The sequence below is a fragment of the Amblyomma mixtum genome, chromosome 3 (genome assembly GCF_055824585.1).
Source record: "Amblyomma mixtum isolate Tamu chromosome 3, ASM5582458v1, whole genome shotgun sequence".
Lineage (NCBI taxonomy): Eukaryota > Metazoa > Arthropoda > Arachnida > Ixodida > Ixodidae > Amblyomma > Amblyomma mixtum.
Genome location: NC_143014.1, coordinates 433,987,529 through 434,007,555, shown reverse-complemented (window position 1 = coordinate 434,007,555; position 20,027 = coordinate 433,987,529). Strand labels below are relative to the sequence as shown.

At 47.6% G+C, this 20,027-nt stretch overlaps 1 protein-coding gene across 1 annotated transcript in view; it reads left to right on the top strand.

Moving 5' to 3' along the window:
• The first annotated feature begins 1,773 nt into the window (after positions 1–1,773).
• The window catches only part of LOC149358169 (myophilin-like), a 47,798-nt gene continuing 29,544 nt past the window's right edge, over positions 1,774–20,027 (top strand). The window contains exon 1 of the mRNA XM_089585091.1: positions 1,774–1,952. Coding sequence (XP_089441217.1) covers positions 1,887–1,952 — 66 coding nt within the window. The 5' untranslated portion in view covers positions 1,774–1,886. The remainder of the gene's footprint in view (positions 1,953–20,027) is intronic.

Sequence of the window (20,027 nt, the reverse complement as noted above, 5' to 3'; positions counted from 1 at the left end):
AAGCTCTGGGCGTTGCTGCGTACGAAAAAAACCCATTATGAGCTCGTCCCGCGCGAGTAAAGACACGGCGCAGTCTTGCTCGGCGAAGGCGAAGGATAAAAAAAAATGCGAGAGGCCCGCGGTAGTTTAACAAACCTTCGACATTTAATATAACAAAACGCTGAACATTAAAAAAAAAAACCAGGCAGAGCAGTTGCTCCATTTACCTTGGGCATACATTTCCTTTGCGAATTGTGTTCGTCCTTTTGGGGCCAAAGCAAATTTCCGACCTGTATTTGCACTCGGCAACAGAGGACATGCAAAATCCCGCGCGCTCTACGAACGAAATACACTCCAAGCGCGTCACAATCGCGGTACTTGCCTTCAAATAACAATTCAGTACACACAAGCCACCTACATGAAACTGCAGTCTGTATGCGACACTGCATACAATTGGAAATGGTCTAAACGCGGCGATTTTCCCGTTGTTTACAGCAGTTTAGCGTAGTCGATAGCTACTCTGCATACCGCCATCTTCCCACGGTCTACGTTGCCAGGTTCCAACTCCGTTCTTTGTCTAGATTTAGGGAGTGTCTAAACAGCTGGCAACATACACAAACCGCTGGATCATGGCGGCGTTCATGCGTTGCCCACTGGTATGCATGGGCTCAATGGCCAGCTTTCCCTCTAGAGTTGGTTATATTAACTCTATGTGTGAAAGCACTGTGCGAAAATCGCACTGCGGCGTCACCGACTAGGCCGACTATTTTCGTTCTAGTCGCAGCATGTGAAACGGCCCTTATACGGCTTTCTGACAAGCTTCGCAGTTGAAGAAACGTTCGTCCTGGTCCGGGGTTGAACCCGGGACCATCGCCTGTCCGGGGCAGTCCCTCTATCAACTATACTAACTGGGGCGGCAAGCAGATGACAAGGCGTAGCCGAATTCATCAGCAACAAGGAATGGGAAGGGTGCCAGTCCAATGCATTTTGGAAGCCTCCTGTTGAGAAGATTTCAATAAAATAGTTATTGCTAAATGACAGAGTTTCTAGTAAGCAATTATTCTCTTGAAATCGACCCCACTTGGGGATTCCGCCTAAATAGATTGAGTTAGAACCATACCAATCCTCCTATCATATAAAGGGCGCACTTCGATGGTACACTTAAACGATGAGCAAGAACGACATTGCCATCATGTTGACGTCACCGTTTGCTATTCACTGCGAAAGCCACGTTCTAGCGTGGCGGGCACAACAAACTGCACTCTTCGCGCGAGCAGCCCTGACCCTTGGCACCGAACCACGCGCGAGTTTTCGAAAGCCTAGTTGTGTTAACAGGGCGTCTAATGGTGACCCCTTCGGTACTGCATAAGAGCCGTGCCAAGTCTACACCCAAACAGATGCCTAAGCAGCAGCTCAACCAGGACGTGATACATGTTTCACGAACTTCACCGCCGTCAAAACTCGAAGCGAACCACCCAGGCAAAATAGCGTGAAAAAAACAAAACAGCATCAAAAAGTGCCCCGAATGTTTCACAGGACAGCGCGCGTCCGCTTATCCACGGGCGCTATTTGTGTGCTTCGGCCCCCTCCCCAGACTCCCACTCCTCTCCCCCCTTGTTGTTCTTCGCTTTACTTTTAAAATAAGCGGCCTTATTCCTCCGCCCTTCAGCTTGCTTTTGTTTCTGTTTCTTTATCTCCGTTTCGCGCTCTTCACTGCTGCGCTAAGTTCTATTTCCGGCCAGCCAAGTCGCCGGCCGCCCCTTCGTCGTCTGCCGCCAGCGCCTCTAGCGGCGAAACCACCCACAGCTCGACGAGAAACAACGTCGTTCGTCCGATAATCTGCCTCGGATAGGCAGAAGCGCAGGCGGTGTTAGGCTTAGCGAGTGTCTCATCCCATAATCCCAACCATGCGACAGCTCAAAAAGGCCGACGTCGAGCAGAAGGAGTGGGAAGATGATCTGCAACCGCACCAGGTAAGCGGGGCCGTTTTTTCCTCGTACACCCCAGAGCTGACTCGCGTGGCCGCAGGTGCTTTTGCTGGTGTCGTGACGCGTCTCGTGGCATGATCGGCCAGGAACATGGGTTCCAACCGGCTGGCGTGCTTGGATGATGAAGAAAGAGCGCGAGACACAGAAGCCAAAGCCATCTTAGGTTCGCTGTTGTGGTCGTCGATGGTCGTTGACAGTTAAGTCCGCAACTGCTTACGACGCTACATCGACTATAATTACAGTTTGAAGTGTCTACTGGTTTAAATTACTGGTTGAAGTTTCTGGTTAACGGTTGAGGTGGTTGCTGGTTGAAGAATATTACTGGTTAATCTCACGTTTATTAGACAGACTGATGCCTGGAACTCCCGAGTAGCGGTGAAACAGGGACCACGGATACGCTGTGCTGCGCGAGTTCGATCCTTCATCAGCACATTTAAGCAAGTCCTGATTCAATTCAACATGACGTGAGGCACCATTTAAGCGGAGTCCTAAAAGCTACAAGCACCGCGTGCTCTTTTTTGTGTTTTGTATTTCTAGCTTTTCCTTGAAATACGCAGAATCTTTCTTCGAACATAGCGTCAAAATTTTTCAGCCTCAAGCTTTTTCTTATTAGCGTAGAAATTTGCGCCAATAACTTGTTTCCAACCAGCACGTTAACGTGAGCAAGTTTCCAGTTGACGGCATGTTAACTGCTTGACATGCGTAAGTGCTCGAACAGGTAAAATTTCTGCTCGATAATTTTTTGTAGTAAGCCATATGCCTGCCCGGCCAGTTTCTTGAAGATTCGCAAAGCACCTATGTTCCTTATTTCAGTCCCCATCCAAAACCTGTTGTTTATTTCGAAAAGCACGCGCAGATAAGCAAACAGCTGCATGGACGGTGCCGAGTGATGGGAGCGCCCCTAGTTATGCGTATCCTTTTTTATTTTGTCTGTTTTTTCAGCTGAACAATATTGGCGGTAACACATGCCTATGCCCCAATGATTTTTACAACGTTTCATGTGTTTTATTTCCCTATCGTCTGCACACGTGATTCTGTCATCTCAGTGCCGCTTCAGGCGTGCAATTCTTCTGCCGCGTAGTTCAAAACGGTAATCATCTTTTGTCGACCTGTGCGGGCAGGGGGATAGCTTTGTAATAAAGCCCCGCTGTTCGTTCTTCTCTCCTCTGCCTTGTCGAAAACACCTTCAATGCTTTACGTGATGGAAGCCAACATTCACACAAGCCACGAAGCATGGGTGATGTTATTTTTTTTTTATTTGTGGTTTTTCATCAGTAAAAGCAGAAGAAAAAACGACATGTCGCTGGTGGAATCCGAACTACCGACGACATCCGAATTTCGCGTCCGGTGCCCAGCTTTGATGGGTGTGCCTGTAGCTGCTCTTTAGTGTGATGATCTGTCAGCTGTCAGACAGCAGCAACGCGTGCAGGCTCTAAGGCGGTTACTGTAACACGCGTGCTTTTTTCTAGGTCACGTCGTCACTCCACAATAAACTCTTTGCTGCTGAAGGATCGGTCGCAAAAAAAAAATCTAATCACTATGCCCGGTAAGGACGTTGATAAATCCTTACAGCATGGTATGTTTTTGAATCCTGTATAGACTTGCGATTAAAACCTGTTTTATAAATATGGCCGTTTCATCATTGCAGTGGAACTATAGCGGCGCAAGACATAACTATGACGATATTTGCATTGAGGAACGCCGCCCACACTTGCTGTGTCTTCAGGAAACACTGTTGAACAACACTAATAACAATATACTCCAACTTTACACACCTTTTCATAAGGACCGCGTTGGCGGTGCTGGTGGTGGTGTCGCCGTCATCGCAAACTCGGGCGCCATAGTCTAGGAGCTCAGCTTCAACACACCTTTAGAAGACTCGCTGTAAGGGTTCAACTCAAGAGTCTAACTACAGTGGTTTCTCTTTATCTGCCACCAAATATTTGTACTTTGGTTAATGACCTGCTAGGCTTGGTGAGTCAACTACCTGAACCCCTCCTCGTACCTGGAGACATGAATGCTTATCACTCACAGTAGAGCAGCGATAAAACATAGAAAATGATCAAACAGCTTCTAAACCCAACGAAAATCGTTGTATTGAACAACGGTGACGTGACTCATTTCAACACTTGCGGAAGGAAGGAAGGGAAGGGAAAACTTTATTTACACTAATGGTTTTTCCTGCGGTTTGGGGGCATCTTCAGAGACGTCTTGCTTCTACCCCCAGGAGCCTTCTCTGTCGAAGTCATCCGCCTCTAATCAGTGGTCGGTTGCCCTCAGTCCAGGGCTCCGCTGGCCACTGCCGCCCGTTGAGCTCGCTGTACCAGACCTTGTTGGTCTTCGCAGCGGTCGCTGGACAGCAGAGTCTCCCACTGCTCCGCACTCGGGTTTTGTATTTTGGGGACCACGTCTATGTTTTGGCAGGCTCATGTGATGTGGTATAGTGTAGGTTTTTCGTCGCACCAGGGACATTTGTTCGTGTATATCGTAGGGTGCATTTTGTTTAGTATATGTAGGTTTGGGAAAGAGCCTGTTTGTAATTGTCTCCAAGTGACAGCTTCCTCTCTGCTGAGAGATTTGTGCGGTGGGGGATATCGCATTCTTCTGCCTCTATAGTTTTGTAGTATGGCCGAGTATTCCCTGGGTGCTGGCGCGAGTTCCGCGGTCTCGTCGGAAGCTCGGAAAGTAATGTATCCTCGAGCTATCCTGTCGGCCTCTCGGTTCCCTGCCACCCCCGTGTGCCCCGGTACCCACACAATTTTGTGTCGGATCTTGTCGTTTTGTTATTCCCGGTTTTTAATTCTGTCACTCGCTGCGAGGAGTATACGGAGCGCGTGACGACCTATCCTGCCATTCATGTAATTTCGGCAGGCTGTTTGAGAGTCCGTAAGTATTATTAGTGACCGCCCGGTTCTATAGCCCTCCGCCACCGCTAGAGCAACGGCTACTTCCTCGGACTCTGCAGCTGTGCAGCCTCGGAGAGACGCGCTGGTCATTTCGCGTAAAGACGAATCGACCACCGCCGCCACAGCGATTTTGGTATCTCCTCCTCTCCAAGACGCGTCTGTATACACGGTCGTGGCTTGAGGAGCGTATGTTTCCTCGATGAATTCGGCCCTCGCTTCTCTTCTGCCTCGATGGAGGTTGGGATCCATGTTTTTTGGTATTGGCGCTACCTTGAGGGTCTTGCGAAGCTCGTCGGGGATCGTTGCCGTCCTCGACATTTCACGCATCTGCTCGCGGTATCCGAGCCTCTGCAGGAGCGCTCTTCCTGTCGTTGTTTGCAACAGCCTGAGTTTTTGCGACTCAAGCTGCGCCTCTCGTAGCTCCTCAAAGGTGTTTTGTAATCCCAGGGCCATGAGTTTTTCTGTAGACGTGTTGCGTGGTAGTCGGAGCGCTGTCTTATACGCTTTGCGTAGCAGGGCATCCGCTTGTTGTATTTCATTTTTGTTGAGGCACTGGTAGGGTAGGCTGTACGTAATTCGACTAACTACTAGGCTTCTGACTAGTTTTAGTGTGTCTTCTTCACGCATGCCATGTCGCCTGTTGGTGATGCGGGTGATCATGCGTGCGACTTGTAGCGTTGTTGCTTTCAGTAGAATAAAAGTGTGAGTACTGCGCTGGTTGGATTGAACCCACATGCCCAAAATTCTTATTGTTGTCTTTTCGGGTATGGGCGTCCCTTCTATGTAGACGTTGAGTTTTAGGTCCTCGTTGGTTGGGACGGTCCGGTTTTGCTTGCCTCTCCAGACTCTCAGCAGTTCCGATTTCTCGGTCGAGCATGAGAGTCCTCTTTCTGCGAGGTATTGCTCTACACAAGAGGCCGCTTGCTGTAGCCTTTCTTCCTTCTCTCCGAGACAGCCCGTGTTTGTTCAGACTGTTATATCGTCAGCATACATTGCATGCCTGATGCCTTCGATGTTCTCTAGTTTTCGAGCTAGGCCTATCATAGCTATGTTGAAGAGTAGGGGTGAGATAACTGACCCTTGGGGTGTTCCTTTGTTTGGAGTGCGAATTTTTTCCGATCGAAGGTCTCCTATGCCGATGGTGGCAGTTCTATCGGACAGGAAGGCTTTGACGAAGCCGTGGATTCTGCGTCCGCAATCCAGGTCGTCTAGGCCCGTAAGGATCGCTTCATGGCTGACGTTATCGAATGCCCCCTTGATGTCCAGGGCCATTATGACATTTTCTCCCGTCCGAGGTACGTTTCGCAGGACATCTTCTTGTATTTGGAGGAGAACGTCTTGCGTCGAGAGCTTCGCTCTGAAGCCGAACATGGTATGTGGTACACAGTCGTTGTCTTCCATATAATTTTGCAGTCTGAAAGTCACAACCCGTTCGTAAAGCTTGCCAAGGCACGACGTGAGTAATATAGGCCTGAGGTTTTCAATTTGTAGCTTTTTACCAGGTTTAGGTATCATTATTACTTCGGCGTGTTTCCAATCTTCGGCAACCGTCTCCACCTCCCAATGTTTGTTAAGAAAGGTGACGAGCTCTTGTATGAGGTCGTCGCTCAGGTTGCGGATTAGGGCGTTGTCGATTCTGTCCGCTCCGGCTGCCGTGTTTCTGGTGGTGTTTCTTATGGCCGCGTAAACCTCTTCCACAGTTATGGGGCGGTCGAGTTTCTCGTTTTCGGCTCCTCGATACGTTCCTTGGTATCGCGGGGGGTCGTGATCGCCGAAACATTTTTCTCGTGCCTTCTCCAGTAGGGCGATGTCTGATCCCTCGAAGGAGTGGATGAACCGGTGGATGGCTTTATTGTTTTCTGATTTTATTTTGGTCGGATCGATTAGTGCTCTTAAGAGATTCCAGGTTCTGGCCGTGCCTAGAGTTCCCCTAAGTGAGTCGCTGAGTTGTTCCCAATTTTGTTTCGCGAGTTGCATCAAAATACAGCGCACTCCTAAGACAAGTACGAAGAAAGACAAGACGATACAGCGCTGTTTATTTTTTTTTAGAAAATTCACTCTGGAGCACGATTTGCCAATTGCCTCACCATGCTAAGTAGTTCTGGAGGCGACTTCTTGGGCTCGACGGCGTATTTCGGGCCTAGGCTCAGAACGCGAGACGCTCTGTCCGGCAGCACCACATTCCCGAGCGTATGCACCTTGTTGTTGACGCCGGAGGAAACTACCAACTAGCCCGCTCTTCCACCCTTGCAAGTTTCATTTCAACACTGTAGATATAACTTACTCCTGCACAGATTTCTATTGCATAACCTGGGTTATATCACATTACTCATGGGATGTATTCAATATCTTTTTGGGCCCGCCGCGGTGGCTCAGTGGTTATTGTGCTCGGATGCTGACCCGAAAGACGCGGGTTCGATCCCGGCTGCGGCGGTTGAATTTCTTTGGAGGAGAAATTCTAGAGGCCCGTGTACTGTGCGATGTCAGTGCACGTTAAAGAACCCCAGGTGGTCGAAATTTCCGGAGCCCTCCACTACGGCGTCTCTCATAGCCTTAGTCGCTTTGGGACGTTAAACCCCATAAACCAAACCAAACCAATATCTTTTTGGAAGTGATCATTTCCGGATCCTCCTGCAAGCTGTAACTCCAGGCCCAACTCCTTGTGCTCAACCTCCTCGATGAAATTAGGGCAAGACAAATGTGCCTTTTTAAAGAGCATGCTATAATAGTACATGAGGGACGCCGCGATTAGCACACAGACGTCAAGCAACGCAAACACTATAGGTTCCCCTTTGTTCGCCACGGGTTGGGTTTCGTGCTGGCCTTGCAGTCTGAAAGTGCTGGGTTCAATCCCCGTATCTTTGGAAGAAATTTTACTTTCTTTGACACCACGGTGACGTCACCTAGGATATTCCTTGACCACTTTTAGTCTGCCGCGGTGGCTCAGTGGTTACGGCGCTCGGCTACTGACCCGAAAGACGCGGGTTCGGTCCCGGCCGCGGCGGCCGAATTTCGATGGAGGGGAAATTCTAGAGGCCCGTGCACTGTGCGATGTCAGTGCGCGTTAAAGAGCCCCAGGAGATCGAAATTTCCGGAGCCCTCCACTACGACGTCCCTCATAGCCTCAGTTGCTTTGGGTCGTTAAACCCCGTAAACCAAACCAAACCTATAATAGTACATGAAGATTTGCAAAATGCAACTGTAGATGAAGAAAAATCACTAAGGTAATCATCGATGCAGCTTCAAGATCAAACCCCCATTTCCATTTGGAATCGTCCGAAATTTCTAAAGCCATGGTAGAACGATGTCTGCCGCCAGGATTGCAGAATCATGGGAATCTGATCTTTCTTCGGAACATATGTTTCGATATGAAAATGACGTTGCACCCTGGATGAAAGCGTCAGTCCAATGTAACTTTACACGGGCGAAGTCCAATAAGAAGGTAGCACCTTTGACAGTGATAAAAAGCGACTAAGGCTATGAGGGGCGCCGTAGTGAAGGGCCCCGGAAATTTCGACCACCTGGGGTTCTTTAACGTGCACTGACATCGCACAGTACACGGACCTTTATCATTAACCTTAAGGGAAGTGTGTACTCTGCTGAACTGTATGGCATAATAATGGCGCTGGATCTAATAAGTAGTGAAAACATTATAAAGGTTGTAATATACACCGACTCGAGCAGCACTATGACCGCGATTATTTCAGAGCAAAGAAATAAAAACCCTCTTTTGCCATACATCCTTCAACAACGTCATTAACTTGTGATGCACGGTTATAGTGTGCGCTTCTGCAGGGTTGTAATATTGCAGAAAACGAGCTGTGAATGAATGAATTGCTAACTCTAAAGCAGGAAACGCAACTGTGAGTGATACCTGTAAAACGGAAATTCGTTGCCGGTACTACAAAGGAATAATTAAACGAGCGCTGAAGTCGAAGCTCAATGCATTTGGGTGGACAAAGTATGAATGAATGGAGACATCACAAAAACAGATTTTACTGAAGTCGTACATAGAAGACTACAAATCGGACACGTGCTCCTAACGCACAATTGCATTTGGGAGTACAGCTCCGGAATGCCAGCACTGCAGTCGGCAATGCCTCGCTTTCAGCTGGTCATATTCTTTTAGTTTTTTATTTTTGGAAACGCATTGTCGCACGCATTTTGGAAAATTTATGAATACCGCATACCATTTCATCCTTCTTCTGCTGCGGAAGCAACACTATACGCTACGTGTGAGCGATTTCGGGTGTCCCGGAGAGCCCCAACTGCGCATGCGCGAGGAGCGAGTGTTAGACAGTTACTGAATAATTTCCTTTCCTCAAAAACAATTTTCATTTTCTTCATTACTGCCCCTCTTTCTTCTTTCACTCCCACTTCCTCCCTTTCTGTAAGGTGCGGTTCAGGTGTCCACCGAGATGAGAGAATTACTGCTCCATTTCCTTTCCTCAAAAAGCGTTGCGTTCAAAAGGGCAAGGCATCGCGCCGAACGGGTGGTGGCGTTCCGTGGACTCCCTGGCAGCGCTACAACACGCTGTCGCATTCCACTCCTAAAGGCGAAGCTTAAGCGTCATTAATTGGCAGTTAATTAGTTAGTCATTAATCAGTAGTTAGCCATTAATTAGTAAGTAGTCATTACTTGGTAATTAGTAGTTAATTATATGTAACGTCATCCAGTGGTGACGTCACCAGTGCCACAGAGGCAGTCAGAGTGTTGCGGAAAACGCTTTCGCCTCTACGCACTTTATACAGTCAAAGTGCCCCCTGAGATGCCGCCGCCGCTGCCACTGCCGCGCCGTTGCTTCCGCAATTCTACTCGGGATGGCCATTGGTCAAACCACAGCCAATTTTTATGCGTAGCCTATTGCAATCACTCAGTTCAGCCCTTGGGCGCTGCCGGGCAGCCACCAAACCACGTGACGTGACGTCACGACAGCCGGAGGAAAAGCTGGGCCCCAACTCGCGCGGTCGCGCGCGGCCGCAGCCACCACCTGACTCCCGCTCCTCCCGCTAGGGGCGCTGAGCCGGCGCGTGACATCATAATCAAATGTGATGGTATCCATCCGGATGTCGATGCAGGCACAGTCACTCTTCCTGAGGCCCTAGGGTTTAAAGATAACAATGGTCATGTAAATAAATCTGCAGTGGAAGTTAGCAAAAAGCGACTGGAGGATTGGTGGCTGAAAAGCAGAGATGTGGCATAAGGTTAGAATTGTAGAAAACCGTAGGTAAAGATGATGGCGAATCTTAATGAGAATTGCCAACGCAGTAAACAAAAAAATAGTAAAGAAAGAAAAGCCGAGCATGGTGGCAATTGCCACCAACCAGTTTCAAAGGGGGCGCGCCTATCCATCCACCCATCCATCCATCCATCCATCCATCCACCCATCCATTCATCCACCCACCCATCCACCCACCCACCCACCCACCCACACACCCACCCATCCACCCATCCATCCATCCATCCATCCACCCATCCATCCATCCATCCATCCATCCATCCATCCATCCATCCATCCATCCATCCATCCATCCATCCATCCACCCACCCATCCACCCATCCATCCATCCATCCATCCATCCATCCATCCATCACGGAGGAAAAACTGGGCCCCAACTCGCGCGGCCGCGCGCGGGCGCAGCCACCAGCTGACTCCCGCTCCTCCCGCTAGGGGCGCTGCGCCGGCGCGTGACGTCACGGAGGAAAAGCTGCTGAGAAAATCGAGTGCCGCCAAGCAATACCTCGCCCTCAAAAAAAAAAAAAAAAGACCGCGCAATATGCAACGCATTCTTGACTTAACCAAGCTAAGCCTGGGCGTCTCTTTTACTAGGGGATGACCCCATTGTACCATTTACGACGTCTTGCATTATTTGAACAGAATGGCAATTTTAATGAACATGTAAAGTTTTAATTTTTCGTCAGCATAACTTTTGAAAAGGGTGCCCTCCCACTGACAAGAGGGCGCCGTAGCCAAGCACGCTGGGAGGAAACTCCTCGCCCTCTTGTGTATGGTAAAACCCAGCTGTTAGCTCCGTTTAAGTGATATATTTTTCACTCAGCCGACAACACTGCATTTATGTCTACTTAATATTTTATTTATTAGAGCTATTTACACTGCATTTACAGCATTTAGCTATTTACACTGATTAGAGCTATTTAAATTCAAATTCTATATTTATTTCTGCCTTGTAAAGATACAGACAGCGGAGGCGCAGAAAAAGCTGAGAGACAGCTTGACTAAGCCGCAGCCCCCTTTCGCTTGGCAGCAGCTTGACAGCAAGGCTTTTAATACAAAAGGCAGTTGCAAAGCGTGATAACAAGTATACAATAATGAGCAGGTACAAGAGAAAACGAAAGAACATTATACAATATTGACACAATATTCACATGGGGTAGACACAGGTAATGGCAGCAAAGAAAGAAAGAAAAAAAAAGAAAAAAAGATAAAGAAGGAAAAAAAGCACAAAACAAAAATCCTACATGCTAGCATACAAAGCACGCAAAGACCTGTTTGACGAACTGAAGAGGTCAAAATTATTATATATATACGCGTTTAGCAGGGACGGAAGAGTGAACTGCAGGCGTTCTCTACCCGAGTTTAACCGTGGGGTCGGGACTATCCATGTCTCCGCATACCTTGTTGTGTAGCTTGCATCTCGGGTATGCAGTTCAGCAAGTTTACGTATGTGGTTTACATTTCTACGTGTTTCGAGTTTAAACCGGACACTCAAGCGATATTTATACACTGCATGTTTAGTCTAGTTTCTAATAGACAGAAATCATTGATTCCATCTTTTTCCTATTTTAATATCCGTGCCCCATGCGCACAAGAAATGGCAGCTAATGCTTAATGAAGGCCTTAAGTTGTTTAATGCCGTTAGTTGGTGCTACGCGTCCATATTTAATGTATCTATACGAAAACCACGGTGAGCATAACGCTTGCAAGACAGTCAAAAATTTCACTCAAATATAAACAGCGCTAACGAGCACAATACCTTGAGAAGTTCTCAAATGTAATATAAAAATTATTTTGCACAAAATACCGCTGTTCTTGCTTGACAAGTCGAAAAAATTCAGGGTGAGCACTTAAGTCATCTTACGTGCAGTAAGGCGAAATTGTCTTCGTGCCATCCTGCTGAGCTGTCGGAACGCTTCTGATTCTTCATTGTTTGCATTTGTTTGGTATTATGCTCGTTATAACCGATTTCGAGTTACGATATACTGCAGCTTCGTTATGTCCGGTGCGTTCGTTATAACCGATTTCCTGTTACGACATACTACACCTTGGTTACCAACGTATATAGCGCAAGATAGAAATCGTTTGACATCACTTCGAATACGTCAATTAGTTTAGCCGTAATGGACGTTTGAAGTTTCAAGAAGTCACGGTTTGGGGAACCAAAGGTCGTCGGTGCGAATTCCTGTGATACGCCACGCTTTGATTCGACCAGTAATCTTATGCTCCGTAACACGCTGCATTGTTGGATAATTGAAACAGTGAACGACTTTTGCAAGGCTATAGATGAACGTCAGCAGGTAGATCTGGTCTGTGTAGACTTCTCGAAGGCTTTCGATAAAGTTCCGCATCATAAGCTTCTTTTTAAACTACGCAGATTAGGAATCGCTGAAAATATAGTACTATGGATTCAGGCCTATCTAAGTAACCGCTGTCAAGTCGTCAAAATAGAAAGTGCAGTATCGAATAGGCGTGAAGTTCTGTCGGGGGTGCCACAGGGCTCCGTTTTAGGTCCGCTTTTGTTTTTATTGTATATAAATGATATTTCTGCTATCGTCGAATCGCCTGTCAGAATGAAATTTTTTGCCGATGATTGTTTAATTTACTCTCCTGTGGCTTCCCCGGCAGATCAGATGAACATAAATAGGTGTCTTCAGTCGTTAAACTCGTGGTGCCTGAAATGGGGTATGGAAATAAACTATCAAAAATCTAATTACATGCAAGTAACAAGGAAGCAGAATGTTATGATGTTTCGATACAATATCGGTGAAAATTCCTTAGATCAAATAAAGTGTCTCAAGTACTTGGGAGTGACATTAACAAATAATCTTGACTGGCGCACCCATATTGAAAATGTCTATTTAAAAGCCTACCAGAAGGTCTGTTTCCTGAGGAGGAAGTTGCCGAATGCGACTAGAGAAATTAAATTGATTGCGTACAAGACGTTCGTGCGGCCAATCATAGAGTACGCAAGTGCAGTGGGGATTCCTCATCAAAAGGGTTTAAAATGGAAACTGGAAAGATTGCAAAGGATGTCAGCACGTTTTATATGCTCTAAATACCGCCGCACTGATTCAGTCACAGCAATGCTAAAAGAGTGTCAGTTAGAATCACTAGAAGTAAGAAGACTAAAGCAGAAATTGAAACTTTTTTTTCTGATAATGAATGATAAAGTCAAAGTTAATAAACATCACTATGTTGCACCTCCCCTGAAGCGTTGCCCTCGGAAAAATCACAGTAAGGTATTACAACCTATTGTTACACGTACTGATGTCTATCGCTATTCCTTTTTTGCCGATGCTGTAGAAATTTGGAATCAACTACCAAGTGACGTTGTGGACCAAACAGATGTAGACAAATTTGTGATAGGTGTGAACGCGTTCCTGGAAGATTGCTGTGCAAATCTGTAATTCTGTGCATTTGAGTGTTTCTTTTTTAGCGAAGAGAATTGCACTTGTGTCTGTATATGTTTCCCTCCCTGTAATGACCCTCATGCAGAGGGTCTTCCGGCAGATGGCGTGCCCTGTCAAACCAGCTGTTCGGCTCGCGTATACAGACAGTTGCGCAAATCAGAGAAAATCGAAGAAAAATTCTCTCGGCTTAACCGCGCGTTTGTTCGGGCTCAAATTTCGCACAGAGGTTGCATTTAGTGGTCAGTTTTGTTTTATACTACATTTAGGTGGGGTACTTGCCTGATTCGAGCAGAATTATTTGGAAATCCCCATCGTCTGTGGCGACGGAGAACCAAAACCGAAAGACTTCGCAGCAATGGTACGCGTGGCGCCATCTCGCAGCCATCGGAGAAACGAGCTCTCCACTTAGCACAGCTGGGTTTCTCCGGTGGGTGCGAGATGGCGCTACGGGTACCATTGCTGCGATGTCTTTCAGTTTTGGATCGTCGTCGCCACATACGATGGGGATTTCCAAAAAATTCTGACTGAATCAGGCAAGTACCCCACCTAAATGTAGTATAAAACAAAACTGACCACCAAATGCAACCTCTGTGCAAAATTTGAGCCCAAACAAACGCGCGGTTAAGCCGAGAGAATTTTTCTTCGATTTTCTCTGATTTGCGCAACTGTCTGTAGCTCTCGTCTGCGACAGCTTTTCTCGCAGTTGACAAGTTTCTTCTTAATTTCAGGAAATGCAGGCAAGTACCGACGTTTAATTACATCTCAAATAACGTAGACCATAATATGCTACCCCTTGAGCGAAGTTTGCTCCCGATTAGGCCAGTAGTTTGCTCACAGGAATTTTTTTAATTCCCACACATAAAAACGGAATTCTCTGTAGCTGTCAACGCTGCCAAAGGTACGAAAGTAGTCCGCTGCAAAAAACAAGCAAAATGTATCCGTCCGCCTCGCGTCGTGGCTGAGTGGTACGAAGCGCGCGCCTATGAGTTCATTTTACAAGATGCCAAGGTTCGACTCCCGGCTTGGCTGTTTTTTTTTCATTTCTTTTTTTATTTTTATTAAAATCATCATTAGGTAGAAAGTCGAAACTGTCAAACTCTAATGCCTACCTTGAAAAACACAGCGCCTTTTACTTGCTTCGAAGGGAAAAGGCAGTGTAGTCTATTGGCGACGGACGTGATTGCGAAGTGCTTTTCTCGGGCAATGAGCGACTTTTTAGCATGCGGCACACAAGGTGATCTTATTCCAGTAGAGATACCTTCTTTCTTGAACCTCGCAACTGTCTGAGGGCTCACCCCGGTCACCTCGCCCACAGTTTCGAGAACTTCACGCGCAGTCTTCTCCGGGAAGCGCTTCCTTACGCTACAGTAAACGTTGACGATCACCTGCTTGCAGTCTTTCGAAATTTTCGGAGGCTTCAGCTTGGAGAATATGCGAGCAGGAGATGTTTTTACAGCCGCAGTGGGCGAAGAAAACAAGCGAGTAGGAGATAGCGGTGCCATTTTCGCATACTCGGAAACCGAAAGACGAAAGCAGACGACATCGCCGGCCGGTCTAGCTGCGAAAACCTGATACAGGAGGAGCCGAAAAAAAACCCAGAAAACTAAGGCACTCTGTTTTCAAGAACATTAAAGAAAAAGCAATCTTTCTGCAAAATAAAACACCATTATCATTATACTGCAATATTAACCAACAATAACTTTAATATTGAGTTCATTACTCTTTTCACTTTCGACGCACTACATTACGATGCGGACGAGGAGCGCGAACAGGCGCCGTAGCCTTGGCTGCGTTGACAGCTATGTATGAAACGGAGTATAGGCTTCTTCACGGGTTACAAGGGGCCAGTTTGTTATGCAAATACATGGTGGGGACGAGAGAGAAGTATGGGGACGGAATGTGTCATTGTGAATGATGTGATACGGGGGGGTGGGAGAGAGACAAAGTGTAGGTTCTGAAGCCCCTAAAACTTGTGGGCTCGAGCTACTCGAGCTCTACGGCTGTGAGTCACGGTGCCGGTTTCCGATTAATATGCTGGGGTGACTGCAGGTGTCTTTCTCTATTTTACTTTTCTGTCTGCGAGCTGCGCGGAGCGGAGAGATTGCTTCGTGAGCGGTTTACACTGTTCAGAGTGTTTTGAGTGTGTGAAGACTCGAGAAGCAGTCTTTCCCAGTAATTGATTTCGGTTGCGAGGGTCTTCTTCGAAGTTGAATCTGTCCCTGCCCTTCAAAATGTGTAGTCTTCAAAAAATACCTACTACTCGCTTACAACACATGGCGTTCAACGTCCACCTCACCTGAATGACCAGCAGGTGCAGCGTGCTGCAAAAAAAAAAAAAGCGCATTCGTGGGCGCCTCTGAACGGAGCGGAAGACATGGCTGTCACCCAACTTCGCAGACTTTAGCGTGCGTTCCCAGACACCCTTAGAGCGTGTGGGGGTAGCGGTCTCGGACTCAAAGGAGGTGCCCTCGACTCAGCGTGGCAAGCTCAGCGATTATAAGGATAGGCACCGCGTGTACCCAGCCCCTGCAAAGGGACTGGGGAAAGCAAACGAACGCGTTCTACTTAGACTATTCACTAATACAATGCTGTGCCCGGCAGTATTAAAACATTTCGATCCCGCGTTCACTGGCAGGTGCAAACACTGTGGCGAGGTGGCTGACACCTACCACATGGTTTGGGCTTGCCAGCGCAACTCAGCTCTCTCCCCCCACCCCAACCCTACCAGAGAGGAATGGGAGGCGGCCCTGCTTGGCTGCTCGGACCTTCAGGCCCAAAAGGCTTTGGTCAAGAGGGCTAAGCTGGCGGCTTCGACCAATGGGGTCCCGGAATAGGGACTCCACCCATTGCGGGGCTCTTTAAGAAAGCCTCACCTCTTTTATTAAATAAAGGCTTTTCATCATCATCAGCGGAGATAGCTACCGAGTGACAAGAGGTTTTTGGTCGTTTGGTGCCCAGCTTTCGCCGGTCGCAAGCCGAAGGGTCGGAGCCAAAGGACCTCAAACAAAACAAACTTTATAGAGCAAGGAGACTTTACAGAGGATTTCACAGTCACTATACAAGCACATACGAAGTGATTAGCAAAACAATGCAACTCGTGCAAAGTTACACTCGAGAGAGATTACAATACAAATGAATTATTGCACTTAAAGTGCACTAGCACCAGAGCGAGGCAAACAAACAAAACACAATTTGTTCACCGGGCACTGCGACAGTCCGACGACGAGAGATTCGCGACGGTGCTGTCCCGCAGACTGGCGCGCGTTGCCTCGTCGGTTCGTGGCTGGGCGAGTGGTGAGTCGATCGGGCGCGCTTCCGTGAAGCTTAAATGGCGGTTCGGGCTAAACTGACAAAAAATTAGGGTGGGCGCGTAAAAGGAACGAAAAATAATAGCGCCCGGCCCGCACCGCTTAGAGCACAACGGGCTGGGCTAAACTGACAGCGGTCAACGCCCTTCTTATATAGGCTTGGTCCGCGTCTGTTTGTTCTACACGAAAAGGCAGGCGCGCACATACACACAGTATCGGCCGTGCAGTCTCCTCTCGCGCCGCGCGTGCGTCCCCATTGGTCAAAACGCCGGGAGTGTCTTTGAGGAGCGTCGAGAATTTCACGGTGCGGTGCCGCCGCTGATGCGCCAGTGAAGAGGGGGAGGGCCTCTCTTAGCACACGCGAGGCTACACCCTCTGCGTCGGTTTCGAGTAGAAAGAAACGTCTGTATTCCCAGAACAATCGACGTCATGGCTGACGCAATCCCTCGGCGCGTTGCGTCGGCGAGCGGTGATGGAGGCGGGCAGCCACGCACACAAAGCTAGTCGCTCACCGGGGATTCCTTCTCCCCTGTTTTACGACGCGCGGCGCTGTTTTTGTTTCTTTTCTAAAAAATGCGCTGAATTTAGTGACAATGGCATAACGATTTTCAGTAAGCTGAGCAAAGCCACAAAGGCGATGGTCATCCGGAATAGCTGCACATACTTTTCCGCTTTAGAGTGAAGAAACAACGCGAAAGTGCACCAGAAAAATATCTGCTGATGTAAAGTTGCGGCGACAGTAATACAAAGCACGCTTCGGCGACCGAACAACACTTAAAGGGTCAGTCTACTCACCGAGATGAGTGTATAAATAATGGCATATTCTGGTAGTTGGCACCCTATAACATCAATAACGAGGGGTGTGCGCCCGGTTTAGGCAGGAATTTATATTTTATTTAGGCGTTAAAAGTCGCGTAAAAAAGCATGGTGGCGACCCCAAACGTTCATTTTGTTCAAGACAGTGGTAGTCTTTTTTTGTAGAAGCATAAGTGAATATACTACGTACCATTTGTATGCCCCAATGTCAGAGAAATGCACGTTTTGTTCTAGTAAACTGTAGAAGGCGTACCGCTCGCTTTTTCTGTAAATCACATGAATATTTAGTTACACGTACGCAAAACGCAGGCACATTCCCACTTTTAGTTCAGCGTATGCTAGCAGAGACGCAAAAATAAACTGAGCCTATAGTGGCGCCATCTGGTCGTCAGGACGGGAACCATTGCTGTAAACAAACCGACTCTCCCCTTAAAGGGAGACTGAAGCACGTATTTTGAAAATCCGGCTGGCAGCGGCGTCCTATAGTTTTTCATGCTGTATGCTCGAATATCGTATCCATATACGGCACAAACAAGCGCGAATTGCCTTTTTTAGCAGAAATATGCGGCCTGTGCCGCGGGGCACGCTGCGCGGCGCGCCGCCGCCCGTTATTGGTCAAGAGAGGTCGTGACGTCATTTTGAGGACTGGAGAAGCTGCCGATGCGGATCCGGCGCTGTGCTGAGTGCAGATCGCAGCTTTCAGTGGCGTTGTAAAAGCGAATATGGCGACTATTTTTTTACTGACCTTCAAAGAAAAGGATACTACAGTTTGTTCATTCCACGTATCACCTGAAAGCAAAAAAAGACACGAGCGAAAAATTCTACGCCTAGCACAAGCATACGCTAGCGTGAAAGACACGTATGCAGACCATGCGTAAAAGGTGCCAGCACAACCTCGGCTGGTATTCTCGGAAAGGAAGGGGTGCCAACAATACTGAAGTCAATTACCACCACCGGACGCCTCCTGGCTCGCCCGAAAGAGCGTCATCCTAAGGAAAAGGCCCAAAGCGCTGTGTACAAAAAATCCTATTCTCACTACCCGGCGTAGGTTGGGGCAAGAAAGTATTTCAAGGAAACGATGAAGCAGCACAAAGCTGATGTCAAAATTAGCGAAGCGGAGTGGCCAAGCACTGCGAGGCATGTGACCACAGGATATTGAAGGAATCATTGTGCGCTGGAAACCAAGCTAAATACGCGCACAAGGCTGCTGAATCACTCGTGGCGCGTTCAGCAGATGCCAGAAAATATTAATCGCTGCCTCGGAAACGTTCGCCCTTCCTAGATTTGCAGTTTAGGTTCAGTGAAGTAGTGGCCAACTATACGAGGGGGTACCCAAAAGAAACCGGACTTATTTTTGTTTGAACTTATTTGTTCACATTTTAAGCACAGACCTTCAATCTCCTTCAAAGTATTCCCCACTTGCAATGATACGCTTGTCGAATGTTTCATTCCATTTTTCAAAACATTGTTTAAATTCATATTTTGTGATGCTTGACAGTGCCTCCGTCGTTTTTTTCTTCACCTCAGCAACATCAGCGAAACGCTTTCCATTCACCTATTATTTTATTCTTGGGAACAAAGAAAGTAGCACGGGGCAAGGTCGGGAGAGTATGAGGGTTGAGGAATAGGGGTCATGCCATTTTTGGTCCAAAATTGTCATACAGACAGGGCTGTGTGAGCAGGGGCATTGCCATGATGGAAAAACCAGTCACCCGACCGCCACAAATCTGGCCGCTTCCACCGCACACTTTTGCCCAATCTTATCAAAACATCCAAGTAGAAAGCCTGGCTAACTGTCTGACCCTGCGGAAGAAATTCTCAATGGACGACTCCTCTCAGGTAGAAAAAAACAAATCAGCATTGTTTTGTGGTTTGCTTTCACCTGACGAGCTTTCTTGAGGCGATGTGAATTTGAAGTTTTCCATTGGCATGATTGTTGCTTTGATTCAGGATTCGATTCAGGAACACTTGAGTTGTCCCCATAGCATCGTCCTTGTACGTCTTTCTTAATATTTAAAGAGTTTCTATTCAACTTTTTCCGAGCAAAAATCAGAATTTCACCGGCGCACGCTGTTCACGAAAATCAGCCATTGCAAAAACGACATTCACACAAAACTGTCCTCACTCTAAAACTCTGTCTAAACTAGTCTGACATCATTCAACGACGGCACTCCGCTTACTGACTCTGGATGGATGGATGGATGGATGGATGGATGGATGGATGGATGGATGGATGGATGGATGGATGGATGGATGGATGGATGGATGGATGGATGGATGGATGGATGGATGGATGGATGGATGGATGGATGGATGGATGGATGGATGGATGGATGGATGGATGGATGGATGGATGGATGGATGGATGGATGGATGGATG